Source organism: Mandrillus leucophaeus, unplaced genomic scaffold (assembly GCF_000951045.1).
Source record: "Mandrillus leucophaeus isolate KB7577 unplaced genomic scaffold, Mleu.le_1.0 Scaffold175, whole genome shotgun sequence".
In the NCBI taxonomy this organism is placed as follows: Eukaryota; Metazoa; Chordata; class Mammalia; order Primates; family Cercopithecidae; genus Mandrillus; species Mandrillus leucophaeus.
In genome coordinates, this window is record NW_012101754.1 from 2,167,893 (window position 1) to 2,184,759 (window position 16,867).

The 16,867-nt window shown below is 38.5% G+C and overlaps 1 protein-coding gene across 1 annotated transcript in view; it reads left to right on the plus strand.

Moving 5' to 3' along the window:
- Positions 1-4,314: 4,314 nt before the first annotated feature.
- The window catches only part of BIVM (basic, immunoglobulin-like variable motif containing), a 33,453-nt gene continuing 20,900 nt past the window's right edge, over positions 4,315-16,867 (plus strand). Inside the window, exons 1-3 of the mRNA XM_011977233.1 lie at positions 4,315-4,498; positions 6,316-6,914; positions 15,226-15,352. Coding sequence (XP_011832623.1) covers positions 4,470-4,498; positions 6,316-6,914; positions 15,226-15,352 — 755 coding nt within the window. The 5' untranslated portion in view covers positions 4,315-4,469. The remainder of the gene's footprint in view (positions 4,499-6,315; positions 6,915-15,225; positions 15,353-16,867) is intronic.

Below are 16,867 nucleotides of genomic sequence, written 5' to 3' on the forward strand. Positions count from 1 at the left end.
GCGGAGGACTCCCGGTATCTTTTGACAAGCGGGCGCGTCTCCTCGGCGCGCACTGGTTCTGCGCGGCCGGGTCTTGGCCTGCGCGACTGTCTCCTCAGTCCTGGCGGACTCCGAGCTGGCCGAGCCACGAGCTTGTCAGAGGACGGTGGTGGGAACGCTCCCGGCCTCCCCAGGAGCGCGGGCTGGAGGCTGGCGCCAGGCGCGGAGGACTCCCGGTATCTTTTGACAAGCGGGCGCCTCGGCTCTGGGGACCCGCAGGTCTGAAGGGGAGGAAGGGGCCTGGAGGGCGCGGGAGGACACTGGGTGGGAAGGGTGGCATCAGCTCGGCTGGGGGCTGTGCGCCTCTGGTCTCGCCCTCCGGCACATATTCGACCTTTACGAGGTCACCGGAGTGCCCCTGCTCCTCAGTTGTCTTCTATACAGAATATGGATCAGGGTATTTTGTCATATGAAAAGGCTTTACTGAAGAGGGTTTTAGAGATGTTTGGTTCTCTCATAAACTTGATACTTGAGAATATAGACAGAATATAACCAGAAAAGTCTATAACCTAGGCGATGAAGATTGGCTTTACAAATGGACGTTTATTTTACAGAACACTTCTTTCAGTGACTTTGAACAATCGTGACTCTGGCGGTGCTTTTAACGCTTGCCATTTTATAAATTTTTGCTTTGGATACAAGCAAAACATATTTCTATTGCTTATGACGTGATTTTATGTGTAAGCTATTAGTTGAGCCTGAGGTCCTGCAGTAATTCTTAGTAGTAAATCTTTTTTTTTTGTTTTTTGAGACGGAGTTTTGCTCTTATCGCCCAGGCTGGAATGCAATGGCACAATCTCAGCCCACTGCAACCTCCGCCTCTCGCGTTCAAGCGATTCTCTAGCCTTGCCTCCTGAGTAGCTGGGCCTACAGGCATGCGCCACCACGGGCGGCTAATTTTGTTTTTTTTTTTTTTTTTCCCCAGTAGAAACGGGTCTCACCATGTTGGCCAGGCTGGCCTCAAACTCCTGAACTCAGATGATCCACCCGCCTCAGCCTCCCAAAGTGCTGGGATTACAGGCATGAGCTACCGTGCCGGCTTAGTAGTAAATCTTAATATAGCAACACCTCACTTGCCTGGAAGAGGGAACCTCAATCAATCAAAATGAGGGCCTACAGGAATGCCTGACATGATGCAAACACTTAAAAGTTATCTGTTGAATGAGACGTCTACAAATGCTAGGCCCTGGGGATACAATAATCTGGAAAACCAGACTTGCAGGATGCAGACGTTGATCATATAAACAGATACGCACAGAATTAAGTGTAAAATTGCCACCTGGTAAGACCTGTGCGAGGAAGGTACTGGAGTCTCTACCCGGTGACCTGGCCTAGTTTGAGAAGCCAAGAAAGTTTCCCCTAGAAAGTGACATTTCAGCTGACATTGGAAAGATGAATGGGAATTAACTAAGTAAGGGAGATAGTATTGGGAGAACCAAAAAGTAATGTGGAGCTTGGGGGGTGGGGGAAGGGAATGAGATGGAGCTAACCAGATAAATCTAGGGACCATCAGGAGTTGGCCTTTTGTTCTAAGAGCAGAGGCTTTCAGGAAGAGGAGTTCTGTGATCATATATATGTAGCAAACTTTATTTTCTAATATCTCTGCACAGGTCAGGTTAGAAGTGTCAACTCACTGGGAATGGTTTATAAATAGAGAAACAAAAGGAGTTACAAGATGAGTCAAAACAGTGACAGCTCAGTCTATTAAGTGGAGGGACAAACTGCCTCTCTATATCTCAGTATTGTCTATAATGATTCTGTTATTAGTATTATCAGTAATAAATTGTGCTTAGTGTACTTTAAGAAAGCTAGAATCTGAGCAAAGTACTGAGGATGCAATAATAGAAGCCCCCTTCGCCTCTTCGGGCTCTCACTGTAGTGAGAAAATAGACGTGAGACAGTGTGGAAAGAAAGTAAACACTAGCAGTGTTTGGGTCGTGGGATTTGGGTAATTTCCATTTTCCTGTAATATATTTTGGTACTTTGCATTTTTTTGCAATGTTTTGCTTATAAAATCTATGAATATTACATTTTCAAAGAGAAATTTACATAGTTTCCAATGAGAATGTTTCATGCCCTTGGATTTTAGTGACAGTCAATATAAAATGCATCCTTATGTTGATGATCTTCATTTTTTTTTGCTAAAACTTCGACCAAAGAGATCATCTTATTCAGTGACTATTATTTAAAAGCAAACAAACCAAAAACACAAATAAAACCAGACTGTTACTTTTTTCTCTCTTTCTTTCCTTTTTTTTTTTTTTTTTTTGAGACAGAGTCTTGCTTTGTTGCCCAGGCTGGAGTGCAGTGGTGTGATCATAGCTCACTGTGCAGCCTGAAACTCCTGGCCTCAAGCAATTGTTTCGCCTCAGCCTCCCAAAGCACAGATATTACAGGTATGAGCCACTGTGCCTGGCCCACACTGTTACAATTTATATTAATTGAGTGCTGTGTTCTATCTTTAGCTTCCAGGAAGCTCACCCCCAACTTTTGTGCTTAAATGCAGCCATTTCCCTTTGCCTGTGTTTTTGATAAGAATATTCTCCATGGCTGGGCATGGTGGCTTGTGCCTGTAATGGCAGCAATTTGGGAGGCTGAGGTGGGAGGATTGCTTGAGGCCAAGAGGTCAAGACCAGCCTAGGCAACATGGCATGACCCAGTTTCTTTAAAAAAAAAAAAAAAAAGATTATTTCTATATATGTTCCAAATGAGCATACTTTTACAATCCCTGCTGGGCGCAGTGGCTCATGCCTGTAATCCCAGCACTTTGGGAGGCCAAGGCCGGCAGATCACCTGAGGTCAGGAGTTCCAGACCAGCCTGGCCAACATGGTGAAATCCCATCTCTACTAAAAATACAAAAATTAGCGAGGCATGGTGGCACCTGCCTGTAATTCCAGCTACTCCAGAGGCTGAGGCAGGAGAATCTCTTAAACCTAGGAGGCAGAGGTTGCAGTGAGCTGAGATCCCGCTATTGCACTACAGCCTGGGCAACAGGGCGAGATTCCATCTCAAAAAAATCAAATCAAATCAAATCAGATCCTTACACTGTCACACAGAGAGCTGGTCCCACAGGCAAAATTCCATTCAGTGTGAGGAAGGAAGCCCTGGGAAAGTGGAAGCCAAGTCTGAGATGAGGATATAAAAGGGGCGGTGCCTGGAACATTTCTGTCTCCCCACCAAACTCACTCCAATAACCTTTGCCTATTGCTTCTCACCCAGACCACATGCTCTTTCATTCCTCACCTCCCACAGCCCACCCCCACGACCCCAATACCACAAATACCTACCTCTCTGTCCACCACACTGATGTAGAGAAAGGCGTGAAGATCACAGATGAGAAGTAGAAAATGCTGTTAGGACACCTGCTAAGAATCAGAGCAACTCTGTCTTCCAAAAAGATAAGAGTTTGGTCTGAACAACGCCAGGTACTGAGCTTCCCTCTGCCATTATCATTGCACCACCAGATGAATAAGGAGACAGCATCAGCACTTCCACCTGAGGACCCACTACACCTACTCCAAGATTTTTTTTACCAAAAGAAAGTGAAAGTTTTCAAAGTGAAACCACGGGAGGTTCCACCTTTTGTGGTAATGTTCCTATCCAACTGACCCTCCTGCAAACAACTATAAACTCTGCAGAAATTCTTTTAAAACTGAAGGGTTTTTCTTTTTGTTTTTGTTTGAGACAGGATGGAGTGCAGGTCGCCCAGGCTGGAGTGCAGTGGTGCGATCCTGGCTCACCGCAACCTCCGCCTTCCAGGCTCAAGCAATTCTCCTGCCTCAGCCTCCAGAGTAGCTGGGATTACAGGCACACGTCACTACCGCCTGGCTAATTTTTAAATTTTCAGTCGAGATGGGGTTTTACCATGTTGGCCAGGCTAGTCTCGAACTCCTGACCTCAAATGAGCCACCCGCCTCAGCCTCCCAAAGTGCTGGGATTACAGTCGTGAGCCACCACACCAGGCCTAAAAACTGAAAGGTTGAATAGAGAAAAAGCATGCTTTAAAAGCATTTTTTAAGTAAAGAAAATGGAATTTTGCCTAGCACATGTGGAGTCCTAATATGCAGCTCTGTTTCCTTAAATTCCATGAAAGCCATGCAATACCTTTGCTAGTTTCTCCTCACAGATCAGGATAACCGAGGGGGCTCTTGCGTGAATCATCTTCTATTTTCTTGCAACCTAACTCAGAGGCTTTTGTTGTTCAATATTTGTGTGATGGTTTTGATACTATTTTTTTGTAACCCATGACAGTTATTTTTATTTCTAATTTTTTAAGTAAGCAAATGGGCAGAGATATTAACTGGTAAAAGTTCAACTGATCACCCAGGGTGGATTGAATCTCTCGACTGATGCTCTGTTGCTGGAGCCCTGAGAAACCCACATACCCCGCCTGGGCACCTGCCTGGGGTTGTCTGCTGCGTGACCTGGGATGGTTCAAATCACCAAGGACTTCCTCTGGTATAAATCTTCAGCTTCCTTGCATGCCCTCTGTTGCTATTTAAGCTTTCTGTTTTCTTCCCTAAAGGAATCAGTTTAGACTTGAAATTCAGTTTTTCCTGAAACTGATCAGAAGTTAGTGACACCTTGATTGGATCCATTTTTCTGTCAGGTGATGAATCTTTGAAAAATTTCCTTTCTGTATTCTTTGTTGATTTAAATCTGTGGTCATTATTCATTATGTACCCTATATGCCTATGTACTTAAAAAATCTTGCTAATGCATTATTTTTTAGACAACTTTATGGAGGTAAAATTCACACACTGTATAATTTACCCATTAAGTTATGCAATTCATTGGCTTTTAGTGTATTTACAAAGTTGTGTGTTCATTGCCACAATCATTTATAGAATATTATTATTACAAAAAGAAACTCCATCACCCCCAAACCTCAAGCCCTAGTCAACCATGAATTTACCTTCTGTCCCCATAGATTTGCCTGTTCTGGACATGTTATATAAATAGAATAATACACTATCTGATCCTTTGTGACCATCTTCTTTTACTCACTATAATGTTTTCAGGGTTCATCCATGTTGTAGCATGGGTCAGTACTTCATTTCTTTTCATTGCCAAACAATATTCCATTGTATTGATATACCACATTTTATTTATATGTTCATCAATTGATAGACATTTGGGTTGTTTCCATTTTTTTGGTCATTATGAATAATGCTGCAATTAACATTTGTGTGAAGATGTATTTTTCTTGTCTGTCATGGATATATACCTAGGCATGAAATTGCTGGACCATATGGTAACTCTGTTTAATTGTTGGAAGAACTGTTTTCCAAACAGCTGGACCATTTTACATTTCCACTAGCAGTGTATGAGGGTTATGATTTCTCCACATCCTCACCAACACTTTTTCTTACCTTTTTGATTATAGCCATTCTAGTGGGTGTGAAGTGTTATCTCATTGTGGTTTTGATTTGTATTTCCATGATGGCCAATAATACCAAGCATCTTTTCATGTGCTGATACTGAGCATCTTTTTATGTGCTTATTGGCCTTTTATTTTATTTTATTTTTATTTTTGAGACAGTGTCACTTTGTTGCCCAGGCTGGAGTGTAGTGGCGCGATCTCGGCTCACTGCAAACTCTACCTCCCAGGTTCAAGCGATTCTCATCTCTCAGCTTCCCTCGTAGCTGGGACTACAGGCACGTGCCACCATGCCTGGCTAATTTTTGTATTTTTAGAAGAGACGGGGTTTCACCATGTTGGCCAGGCTGTTCTCAAACTCCTGACCCCAAGTGATCCGCCATTCTTAGCCTCCCAAAGTGCTGGATTACAGGCGTGAGGCAGAGGTGGGCGGATCACTTGAGGTCGGGAGTTTGACAACAGTCTGACCAAGATGGAGAAACCCCATCTCTACTAAAAATGCAAAATTAGCCGGGTGTGGTGGTGCATGCCTGTAATCCCAGCTACTTGGGAGGCTGAGGCAGGAGAAACACTTGAACCCGGGAGGTGGAGTTGCGGTGAGCCAAGATCGCGCCATTGCACTCCAGCCTGGGCAACAAGAGTGAAACTCCAACTCAAAAAAAAAAAAAAAAAAAAGGGCTATTTGCTTTTTAATTATTTTTTAATTATTTAAAAATAATTTAGTGCATTATTTTAGACTAATTTAAAAAATAAGATAGTGATCATGACTCCAGTCATATAGTAGTTGTAAAATTAATATAGAATGAAGGCATATGTATGCATAAAACTTACTATGCTTTTTAGTGCTGTTTGTGTATCTGGTGGATTGTTGATCATTCTTTTTCCTTCCTCTTAGGAGCTCATTTTGTGACTCTCAAGCTTTTATAGCATGCTGTAAACAATTGTCAAAGTTGTTTATCAAGAAACAGAAAAAGTTGCAAGTTCTTTCTAGTAATAGAAATTTTACACTGCATTCAATGCCTAACGTTGCAGAAACAGAAAGGTCAAATGATTCTGGAAATGGTGAGCACAAATCTGAGAGACAGTCACCTGAAGAGAATCTACAAGGTGCTGTAAAATCTTTCTGCACAAGTGCCTCAGGAGCACCCTTGGGTCCCAAAGGAGATGGTCATTATCCATGGAGTTGTCCAGTGACTCATACTCGGGAAAAAATTTATGCCATCTGTTCGGACTATGCCTTCCTCAACCAGGCGACCTCAGTCTATAAAACTCCAAATCCATCCCGCTCTTCTTGTCTCCCTGATAGTACCTCTTTATCTGCTGGAAATAATTCATCAAGATACATTGGTATCCCGACTAGTACATCGGAAATAATCTACAATGAAGAAAATAGCTTGGAAAACTTATCCAACAGCCTAGGCAAGCTACCTCTTGCATGGGAAATTGATAAATCTGAATTTGATGGGGTGACCACAAATTCAAAATACAAAACAGGTAAGGAGGGAGCCATGAGGTTCATATGTGAAAATAATGAGAAAACAAACACTGTGTCTTGTTTAATCTTGCCATTACACATAGTTTCCTTTTATAATACTAAATAATGAACATGGCTATCATCTTGTCTGTCACTGTAGTTTTGGGAAAGTAACCTTGACATAGGGCTTGTAGTTCATTACAGGGTTTCCACTGGAAACTTCAAGCATAACCTTTGTATTAAATTATTTTGAGAGCTTTGAAAATCTAAGAATGTTGTACAATGTTATAGATAAACAGATGATAGCTTAGAAAAGGTTAATAATATGGCTAGAATAACTTAGTACTGTTTCATAGTTTTATAGGCATATGAAGTCACATTTCCTGACCAAACATCTCCTTTTCCTACTATGTAATGTTTTAGCTTTTTTTGGTTAAAATTTTTGAGGCACCCAGCAAAGCCTCCATGTACCACTGAGTGGGTTGTATACTGCTCAGTTTAAGAGGATGCTGTTTACCTAGGTTGTGCATAACTTTCGCAGTTGCAGTGGGGTGGTCCTGTGGCAGATAGAAAGACTTGACACTTCTTTCTTTTGAATTCAAAGTAATACAGGAATTTTATGAGGCAGGTACTGCTACCCCCATTTGTAGGTGAAGAAATCGAGGCTTAGAGGGGATAAATCTCTAGACCGAAGTTGCAGAGTTAATAACACGTCAAACTAGGATTTGTATTTTACTTCTAGGCTTCTTTGATGATTTTGTAAAACCTTAATGCTTCCGCTTGTTCATCTGCAAAATCAACTTGTTTCATAGAACGTTATGTAAATTTGTAATTCTCAAAGGTAGGAGGGGGATTTTGCTTTTTTGTCTAAATTTGTAAGTAATGAGCCTGTAGTTTTCTTTTTGTCTAATGCCTTTGTCCAGTTCTGGAATTAGGGCTATGCAAATCTTTGAAGAAAAGTTGGGAAGTGTTCTTTCCTCCTGTTTTCTGAGGATTTTCAGAGAGATATTAAAATCTCTGTGTATAATTATGGAGTTGTCTTGATTTCTGTTAATTTCTGATGAATTTTAATTTATCCATGTCATTTAAGTTGTCAAATTTGGGGGCTTAATGTTATCCCTCTAACATCTAAGGAATCTTTATTGACAACTCTTTTTGCATCCTAATACTGGTAATTAATTTATTTTCTCTATTTTTAAAAACTGATCAGTCTAGCTAGGAGTTTATCAATTTTGTTCATCTTTTCAAATAACCAGCTTTAGCTTTGTTCATTTTCTCAATTGTTTGTTTTCTATTTCATTGGTTTCTGCTCTTTATTATATCCTTCCTCTGACTTACTTTGGGTTTACTTTGTTCTTCATTTTCTGACTTCTTAAGATGGAAGCATAGATTATTGATTTTAGACTTTCCTATCATAAGCATATAATACCCCGAATTAGTCTTTAAGTACTGCTGTAGCTGCAGCCCACAAATTTGATATGCTTATTATTATTATTTAATTTGAAATATTTTCTAATTTCCTTTGCAATTTATTCTTTGATACATGTATTACTTAGATGTATGCTGTTTAATTTCTAGATATTAATAGTTTTTCTAAATATTGATTTCTAGTTTAGTTCCATTGTGGACAGAGGGCATATGCTCTCAGTCTTTTTAAACTTACTGAGGCTTGTTTTATGACCCAACATATGGTCTATCTTGGTGAATGTACCATGTGCACTTGAAAAGAATGTGCATTCTGCAGTCATTGGGAGTATCTATAAATATTATTTATGTCAAAGTGTCTGAAAGTGTCATTCACATCTTTTGTGTCTCTGCTTAACTTGTGTCTTTTCCATCAATTGCCGAAAGAAGGGTGTTAAAAATCTTCAACTATGATTGTGAAGTTGTCTTTTCTCCATTTAATTTCTTTTTAAAAAACTAATACATGTTTAATAACAGAAAATTTACCATCTTAACCATTTTTACGTGTACAGTTTAGAGGCATTAAGTCCATTTACGTTGTTGTGCAGCCATCATCACCATTTATCTCCAAAATTGTACCCATTAAACAATAAATCCTCATTCCTTCTCTTCACACTCCCTCGAAACCACCATTTTACTTTTTGTCACTGTGAATTTGACTATTCCAGGTACCTTATATAAGTGAAATCATACAATGTTTGTCTTTTTATGACTGGTTTATTTATAGCTATCCTTGCTCTCTTCTGGGTGCTGTTTGCTTTGGATACCTATTTCCATCCTTTTACTTTCAGCCTATTTGTATCTCTAGATCTAAAGTGAGTGTTTCAGAGAGAGCATATAGTTAGCTATTTTTTTCTGTTTCTTTTTTTGTGTGTGAACTCACATATACAAAAACATATTTTTTAAACCCATTCTACCAATCTCTGCATTTTGAGTGGAGAATTTAATCCATTTACATTTAAAGTAATCACTGATAAGGAGAAACTTTTGTCATTTTGCTACTTGTTATCTACATATAAAAACTCTGTTCCTATACTGCTTAATCTCCACCCACTTTCAGTTACTGATGTTATAAAATTACATTTTGTACATTGTGTGTCTGAAAACATAAACTAATAATTTTTATGTATTAATCTCTTAAATAATGTGGAAAAGAAAATGTGGAGTTACAAACCAAAGTTATTATAATAATAGCTTTTTTATTTTTATTTTTTATTTTGAAATAGGGTCTTGCTCACTTGCCCAGACTGGAATGCAATAGCACGACTATGGCTTCCTGCAGCCTTGACCTCCTAGGCTTAAGCAATCCTCCCACTTCAACCTCCTGAGTAGCTGGGACTACAGGTGCACACCACCACACCTGGCTAATTTTTTAAATTTTTTGTAGAGATAGAGTCTCACTATATTGCCAGGGCTGGTCTTGAACTCCTGGGCTCAAGCAATCCTCCTGCCTTGGCCTTCCAAAGTGCTGGGAATACAGGCATGAGCCACCGCTCCTGGCCTACTACTAGCTTTTAAACTAATAATAATTTTTCAAAAATGTATTAATCTCATAAATCATATGGCATACAAAAACTGGAGTTGCAAATTAACAAAATAACACTGGCTTTTGTAATTGTTCGTGTATTACCTTCACTCAGGTAAATTTATTTCTTCCTGTGGCTTTGAGGTACTAGCTAATGTCCTTTGATTTCAACCAACAGGAATCCTTTTGGCATTCCTTACAGGGCAAGTCTAGTGATAATAAACTCTTTCAGTTTTTGTTTGTCTGGGAATGTCTGAATTTCTTCTTCACTTTTGAAGGACAGTTTTGCTGGATTTAGGAATCTTGTTTGAAATTTTTTTCTTTCAACACTTTGAATATATCAGCCCACTTCCTTCTGACTTCCAGTTTCTGATGAGAAATCTGTTGATATTCTTATTAACAGTCCATTGTATGTGATGAATTGCTTCTCTTGTGGTGCTTTTAAGAGTCTGTCTTTGTCTTTTTGCAATGTTTAAATTTTTTAATTTGAGGCAGAGTTTTGCTCTTGTTGCCCAGGTTAGAGTACAATGGCACGATCTTGGCTCACCACAACCTCCACCTTCTGGGTTCAAGCAATTCTCCTGCCTCAGCCTCCCAAGTAGCTGGGATTACAGGCATGTGCCACCATGCCTGGCTAATTTTCTATTTTTAGTACAGGTGGAGTTTCTCCATGTTGATCAGGCTGGTCTCGAACTCCTGACCTCAGGTGATCTGCCTGCCTCAGCCTCCCAAAGTGCGGGGATTACAGGTGTGAGCCACTACACCCGGCCTTGCAATTTTATTATATCGTATATTGGTGTGGGTCTTTCTAAGTTCATGCTACTTGAAATTTGTTGAATTTCTTGGATGTTTACATTCATGTTTTTTAAAATCAAATTTGGAAAGTTTTTAGCCATTATTTGTTTGGATAATCTCTCTACCCCTTTTTCAGGGTCTTCTCTTTCTGGAACTTCTGCAATGTGTAGGTTGGTCCACTTTATGGTGTCCTCAGGTCCCTTAAGGTCTGTTCACTTTTCTTCAGACCTTTTTCTTTCTGTTCCTCATACTCAGTTATTTCAGTTTTCCTATCTTCAAGGTCACTAATTTTTCTGCCTGCTCAAATCTGCCTTTGAATCACTCTAGTGAGTTTTTCATTTCAGTTATTATATTTTTCAGCCCAATAATTTCTTTTTGGTTTTCTTCTAAGTTTTCTATCTCTTCATTGATATTTCCATGTTCTTCATACATACATCTTTCTTTAGTTCTTTTAGCATCTTTAAGATAGTGGTTTTAAAGTCCTGTCTAGCAAGTCTGCCATTTGGTCTTTCCAGAGATGGTTTCTGTTGGTTTATATATTTTTTTGTTTCTTTGAATGGGCCTTATTCTGTTTCTTGTGATTTTTTGTTGTTGTTGGAAACTAGACATTCAAATGTTATTTAATAATGTAGTAACTCTGGAAATCAATACCCCTCTTTCCCAGAGTTTGTTGATTTTAGTTTTTGTTTTTTGATTGCTATAGGCTGTTTCTATGCTGGTAATCAACCTGAGGTATACATTTAAGGGCTTCTCGGGGAAAAGCCCCTGCCTTTCTCTGAGTGTGTACAGTGATTTTCTAAATTTCACTGTATAAGTGATTGCTTCTGAATATACTGTTTTTGAAATGTCTGACTCCCTAAAGGGAAAATGAAGAGAAAAAAAAAATAGAACAAAAAAACCACACCAAAGGTGCTGGCCCCTTAAGTCCTCTGGAAGTTACTTCAGTTGTAGTGGGAGAGGCTTGCAACACTGGAGGGAGAGTTGCAACAATGGCTGACCCCCTGTATCTGTGCTTTCAACATCAGAAGCAGCAGTCAGCAATCAGAACACAGGTTCCCAATTTTAGTAGAACATGGACCTTTTTGCCCACCATGGTTCCCACTAACTGCCTGGAGCTTCTCCAGGAACATGTGCCCAGTTGCCTGGACTTGGGGATAGGTACTTGTACCTTGCTATGTCCTGAAATTGACCAAAATTTGCATTTACTGTTCAGGACTTCCTCTGAAAGTTGCAATCCTTTGAATAGACTCTGGAATTCCAAAATATTTACATCAGACAGGTTCTGCCAGTGCAGTTGTCTAAGTGGGGAGACAGATTCCTGGTGCCTCCTACACTGCACTTAATTCTGTTAATTTTTTAAAAAATGTAATTTGAAGCTCTGTTATTAAGTTCACGCACATTTATGAGATTTATGCCTTCTTCCTAAATTGACTCTTTTATCATTATGAAATATATTTCATTATTCCTGGAAATTTTTCCTGTCTGAAAGTTACTTTGTTTGATATTAATAAAGCTCCTCAGCTTTATTTTGATTATGTTTGCATGGTATATATTTTTCCATCTATTTATTTTAGTTCTAGAATTTACATTTTTATAGCTTCTATTTCTTATCTGAGATTTGCTATATTTTTCATTTATTACAAGAGCATTTTATCTATGTCATAATGCATAGTTATAATATCTACTTTAATGTCATATCTGCAAATTTCAAAATCTGGCTAATCTCAGAGTAGGCCTTATCTTTTTTCTTGAGAATAAGTCATATTTTTCAGTTTCCTTACATGTTCTATAATATGTCATTGTATCCTAGATAGTGGGACTATTATGTTATGGCAACTCTGGTATATTCCTTCAAAGTGTTGATTTTTTTTTTTTTTTTTTTTTTTTGGTTTTGGGAGGCAGTTAATTTGATTGAACCAGAACTGTAAATTCTGTCTCCTTGGTACAGCTCCAACCATCTCAGTTCAGTTCCTTTAGCTGTGTTGCTTGGGTTTGCTCCTTGCAGGCATGATCCAGGGGTCAGTCCAGGATTTGGGCCAAATTTATACACAGAATTTGGGCCCCCTCTTCTCTGTGGCTGTCTTCTTTATGGGTTCCCTCTCACCTCACTTTCAGTGATGGTGATTGCACAGGACTCTGTCCTTTGGTTCTTCCAGTAAAAAAAGACAGTGGATTTTCTGCTTTTATTTGCTCTTCTCATACCTTTTTCTAAAAGTCAGTGTGGTGAATACATATATTTGTGTGTGTGTGTGTGTTTGGTGTTGAGGCTGTGTGTGTGTGCTGTGGGTAGGGTGAGGAATGGAAGGAGGAACTCGGTAATGAGAAGGAGCAGTGGGCGAAGGTTCTTGGAGCTGATGTGATGGGAGGCAGAAGGTGCAGGTGTTGCTCTTTTATGTTCCGATCTCAAACTGAGCTTTCACTTTGATGTGGCTTCTTTCCCTCAAATCGAATCAACTTGTGCCTGTGGGACCTGCTCTTTCTGTGGCAGTGCGGAGATTTTATGAAGTATGCTCATTTGGACCGTATATGCTCATTGATCCCAGGGGCAATCGTAGATTGAGCAAAAAGAGAATGGGGGCAAGGTCATGGAACCCTAGAGGAAAGTGTGAGTGCAGACTGTTTGCAGAGCCTATCAAGGTCACACATTTCCATGTTTCATTAGCCTTAAAATTTTAAGTGGCTGGGAAAACTACTTAGGGAATTAAGTCATTATTAGGCAGTGAAGACATCTCAAGAAATGTGAGAAACTCATTCTTCTGTCATCTGACTCTCTAAGAGTCATTTTACCAGTCAAGGAAATTTGGCACAATGAGATTTGGCGCAATTGCTCAGCTTTGCCAGTGATGTTCAGCTCTGTGAAAAGTGTGTTCTCTGTAAAAACTTAGAAAAAATAATTAAAAGGGTTGAGCACGGTAGCTCACACTTGTAATCTCAGCATTTTGTGAGGCTGAGGCAGGTGGATTGCTTGAGCTCAGGAGTTTGAGACCAACCTGGGCAACACAGCGAGACATCAACTTTATTAAAAATACAAAAATTAGCTGGGCATGGTCACATGCACTTGTGGTCCCAGGTACTCCCGAGGCCGAGTAGGAGGATTGCTTGAGGCCCGGAGACTGAGGTTGCAATGACTGGAGATTGCATCACTGCACTCTTGTCTGGGCAACAGTGCAAGACCTTATCTCAAAACAAACAAACAAAAAGAATAATTAAAAGGAAGGTAAAACATTGTTTCTTGACTTTATAGTCTTATTATTACATTTTTACAGAAATTCGCTGGTAATAGTAGTTCCTGAGTTCCAGCTGTTCCTAGGTGCCAAATGGTTTCAGTGTAGAGTATCTTGAAGCAATAAAACCGATCTCTTTCTATGTTTGCTTATTAGGCGCATATGTATATAATCTGTTTTATAATTTATGAATGACTCATAAAAATGAAATATTAGCCTTCAGTTAATTTTTATAACAGAACTGTTGTAAAATAGAATATCTGTGAAAGATTAAAGTATTTGAGCATAGCTATCTGAAATCTTAATAGTATTTTAATTAAATGGGGCTTGGATGTTATTTATTGATATTTTACTTCATATACCTTTTTTTACTAGATATTTCACTAACAATTTAGAAATAAAACATATAAAAAGTATAGGGATGGATACCCCATTCTCTATGATGTGGTTATTTCACATTGCATGCTTGTATCAAAACATCTCATGTACCCCATAAGCATGTACACCTACTATGTAATCACAACAATTAAAAAAATTAAAAAGTACAAATTCTCACTCTTACTTTTGGCTCCCTTTTGTCTAGCTCCCAATTCTCCCTTCCCCAGTAGTAACCACTGTTGTTTGTCTTGAGGGTCTTTTGGAGAATGTATGTGTGTGTGTGCATGTATGAGTGTGTGTAGGTACATGGATACATACATGCATATATGCACACAGGAGACTTTGCTTTTCATTCTAGTTTCTGTGCTAAAATTGCATTTTTGTAGTGTACATATGTGCATCATTCTTCATTCATTCTGTTGTCTCTGTAAGCCCAGAGATATTTTTAAACATCACATAATCACATTATTGGATCTGGTGCTTTTACTTTCTTAACAGAGTTGCATTAATTTGGTTTTATTGTTTTATAGAAAGCCTTCATTTTCTGGAAAGTGGTCTAGTTAAATTTTTTACTGTCGATAATTTGATTTTCTAGATGTGGCTAAAGATTTAGTGATTGACCATTTCACCAACTAAGTGACTAGCTCTGGAGTTGGAGTATAAGAACGTGACACAAAATAGAATTCATGGTTGTTTAAATTTGTTTTTATTCTCTCTTTCTGTTTAAGGTAGGGGACTATTATTGAAAATACATGTATTACTTCACTGTGTTTGCAAATATCATTTTTAGAACCGGTGGCAGTTATTTATTTATTGTTATTTTTTCTTTATACTTTCTCGGCAGAATTATTAAGGCAGTTACTTCTGAATTTTGGTGTATAATTTTTGTCATTTCAGTTTACTTCATCTTAAGCATTCTGCTTATTTTATACTCTTGTATTCTAGGCAATGCAAAGAAACAAGTTTCCAAGAGAAAAACTTCAGATAAAAAGGGAAGATATCAGAAGGAATGTCCTCAGCATTCTCCTCTTGAAGATATTAAACAGCGAAAAGTATTAGACCTTAGACGATGGTGACGTTATCAGTTTTTATTTTTTTTCATTTTTGAAATATGTAATATATGTTGGCGATAACTTAGCACTTTACAAATTCATACATTATATGTATCATAAATATTTTTATTTCTAAAATTATTACCAGGATTTCTGAATCTTTAAAGTCTACCACAGATATTTGAAGTAGATTAATCATGTGCTATGCTGGTCTTTCCCAAACTCGGCTGGTCATTAGAGTCATCTGTGTGACTCCACATAACTGCCATCTAGATTTAACAATGATTAACCTTTTGATGTAGTTACATACTTAGCTTTTCATTGCTGAAGAATTTTCAAGTAAGTGACTATTTTTTATCATATTTAATCTCAAGTTACCTAAGTATGCATCTCTAAAAAATGACTTTTTTCTACTTAACCACAATACTTTTGTCATACCTAATAAGATTAATAATATTTCCCTAGTGTCTAATTCCCAGGCTAAATTCACATTCCCCAGATTGTTCTGAAAAGGTCTTCACATCTGTTTGTTCAAAGTGCGACCCAGTTGTGAACCACATGTGTGCGTGTCATGACCCGTAATTGTCTCAATCTAGGACAGTCTCCACCCCACGTTCCCCCTTTTCTTTTTAAAATTCTATTTATTTTAATCAACAAATGATAATTGTAAAGATTGACTTATTGAAGAGACTTGGCCAGATATTTTGTAGAATGTCCTACATTCCAGATTTGTTTTTTCCTTTTAGTTTCCTAAATTATTCATCTAACCTCAATATTTCCTGTAAACTGGAAGTTGAATATAAAGAGTTGGTTAAATTCCAGTACAACATTTTATGCAAGAACACTGCTTAAGTGGGCCCTCATACTTCAAACGTTTCACATGAGAAGTCACATGGTATCTGATTACCTAATCTTAGCAATTCTAAGTGATTACTGGGTTAAGGTGGTGACAGTTGTATTCTACATTGATGAGTTCTTTCTTTCCCGTCTGCTACCCTCAAGTAATCAGTAGGGTGACAGAATGGCATTAGGTAATAGCCAGATTCCATCAACTTTTTACGTTATGGGTTTAGCCAAATGTATTGACAACCCAAACTCATTGATGATCCTTGTCTGAATATTTGTTGCAAAATGGTTACATTTCAAAATTCCATTTTTTTTTTTTTTTTTTTACTTTTATTACCCAGCCTTCTGTAGCTTTCATTGATCAACTGGGGCTATTAGGTTATCTTAAAATACAGTTCCTAGTCTAATGAAAACAAGTTTAATTCATGACAACTTTTCTGTGTTACTGACTCTGATTGGGGTTTTTAAAATTCCTTTGTATGACATTTTAGAAATATATTTTTATCACTTATTTAATACATATTGGACCCTTTGCTGTAGGCTGAGAAACAGAGATGCACACAACATGGTCTTTGTTTTCCCAAGGTTTACAATCCAGTTGAGGAGAGGGGACTACACAGAAAAATGTGAAATATCTTAGGCAGTTTGTCACGTGATGGGTATGAATCACTAATTAACCATGAAAGGAG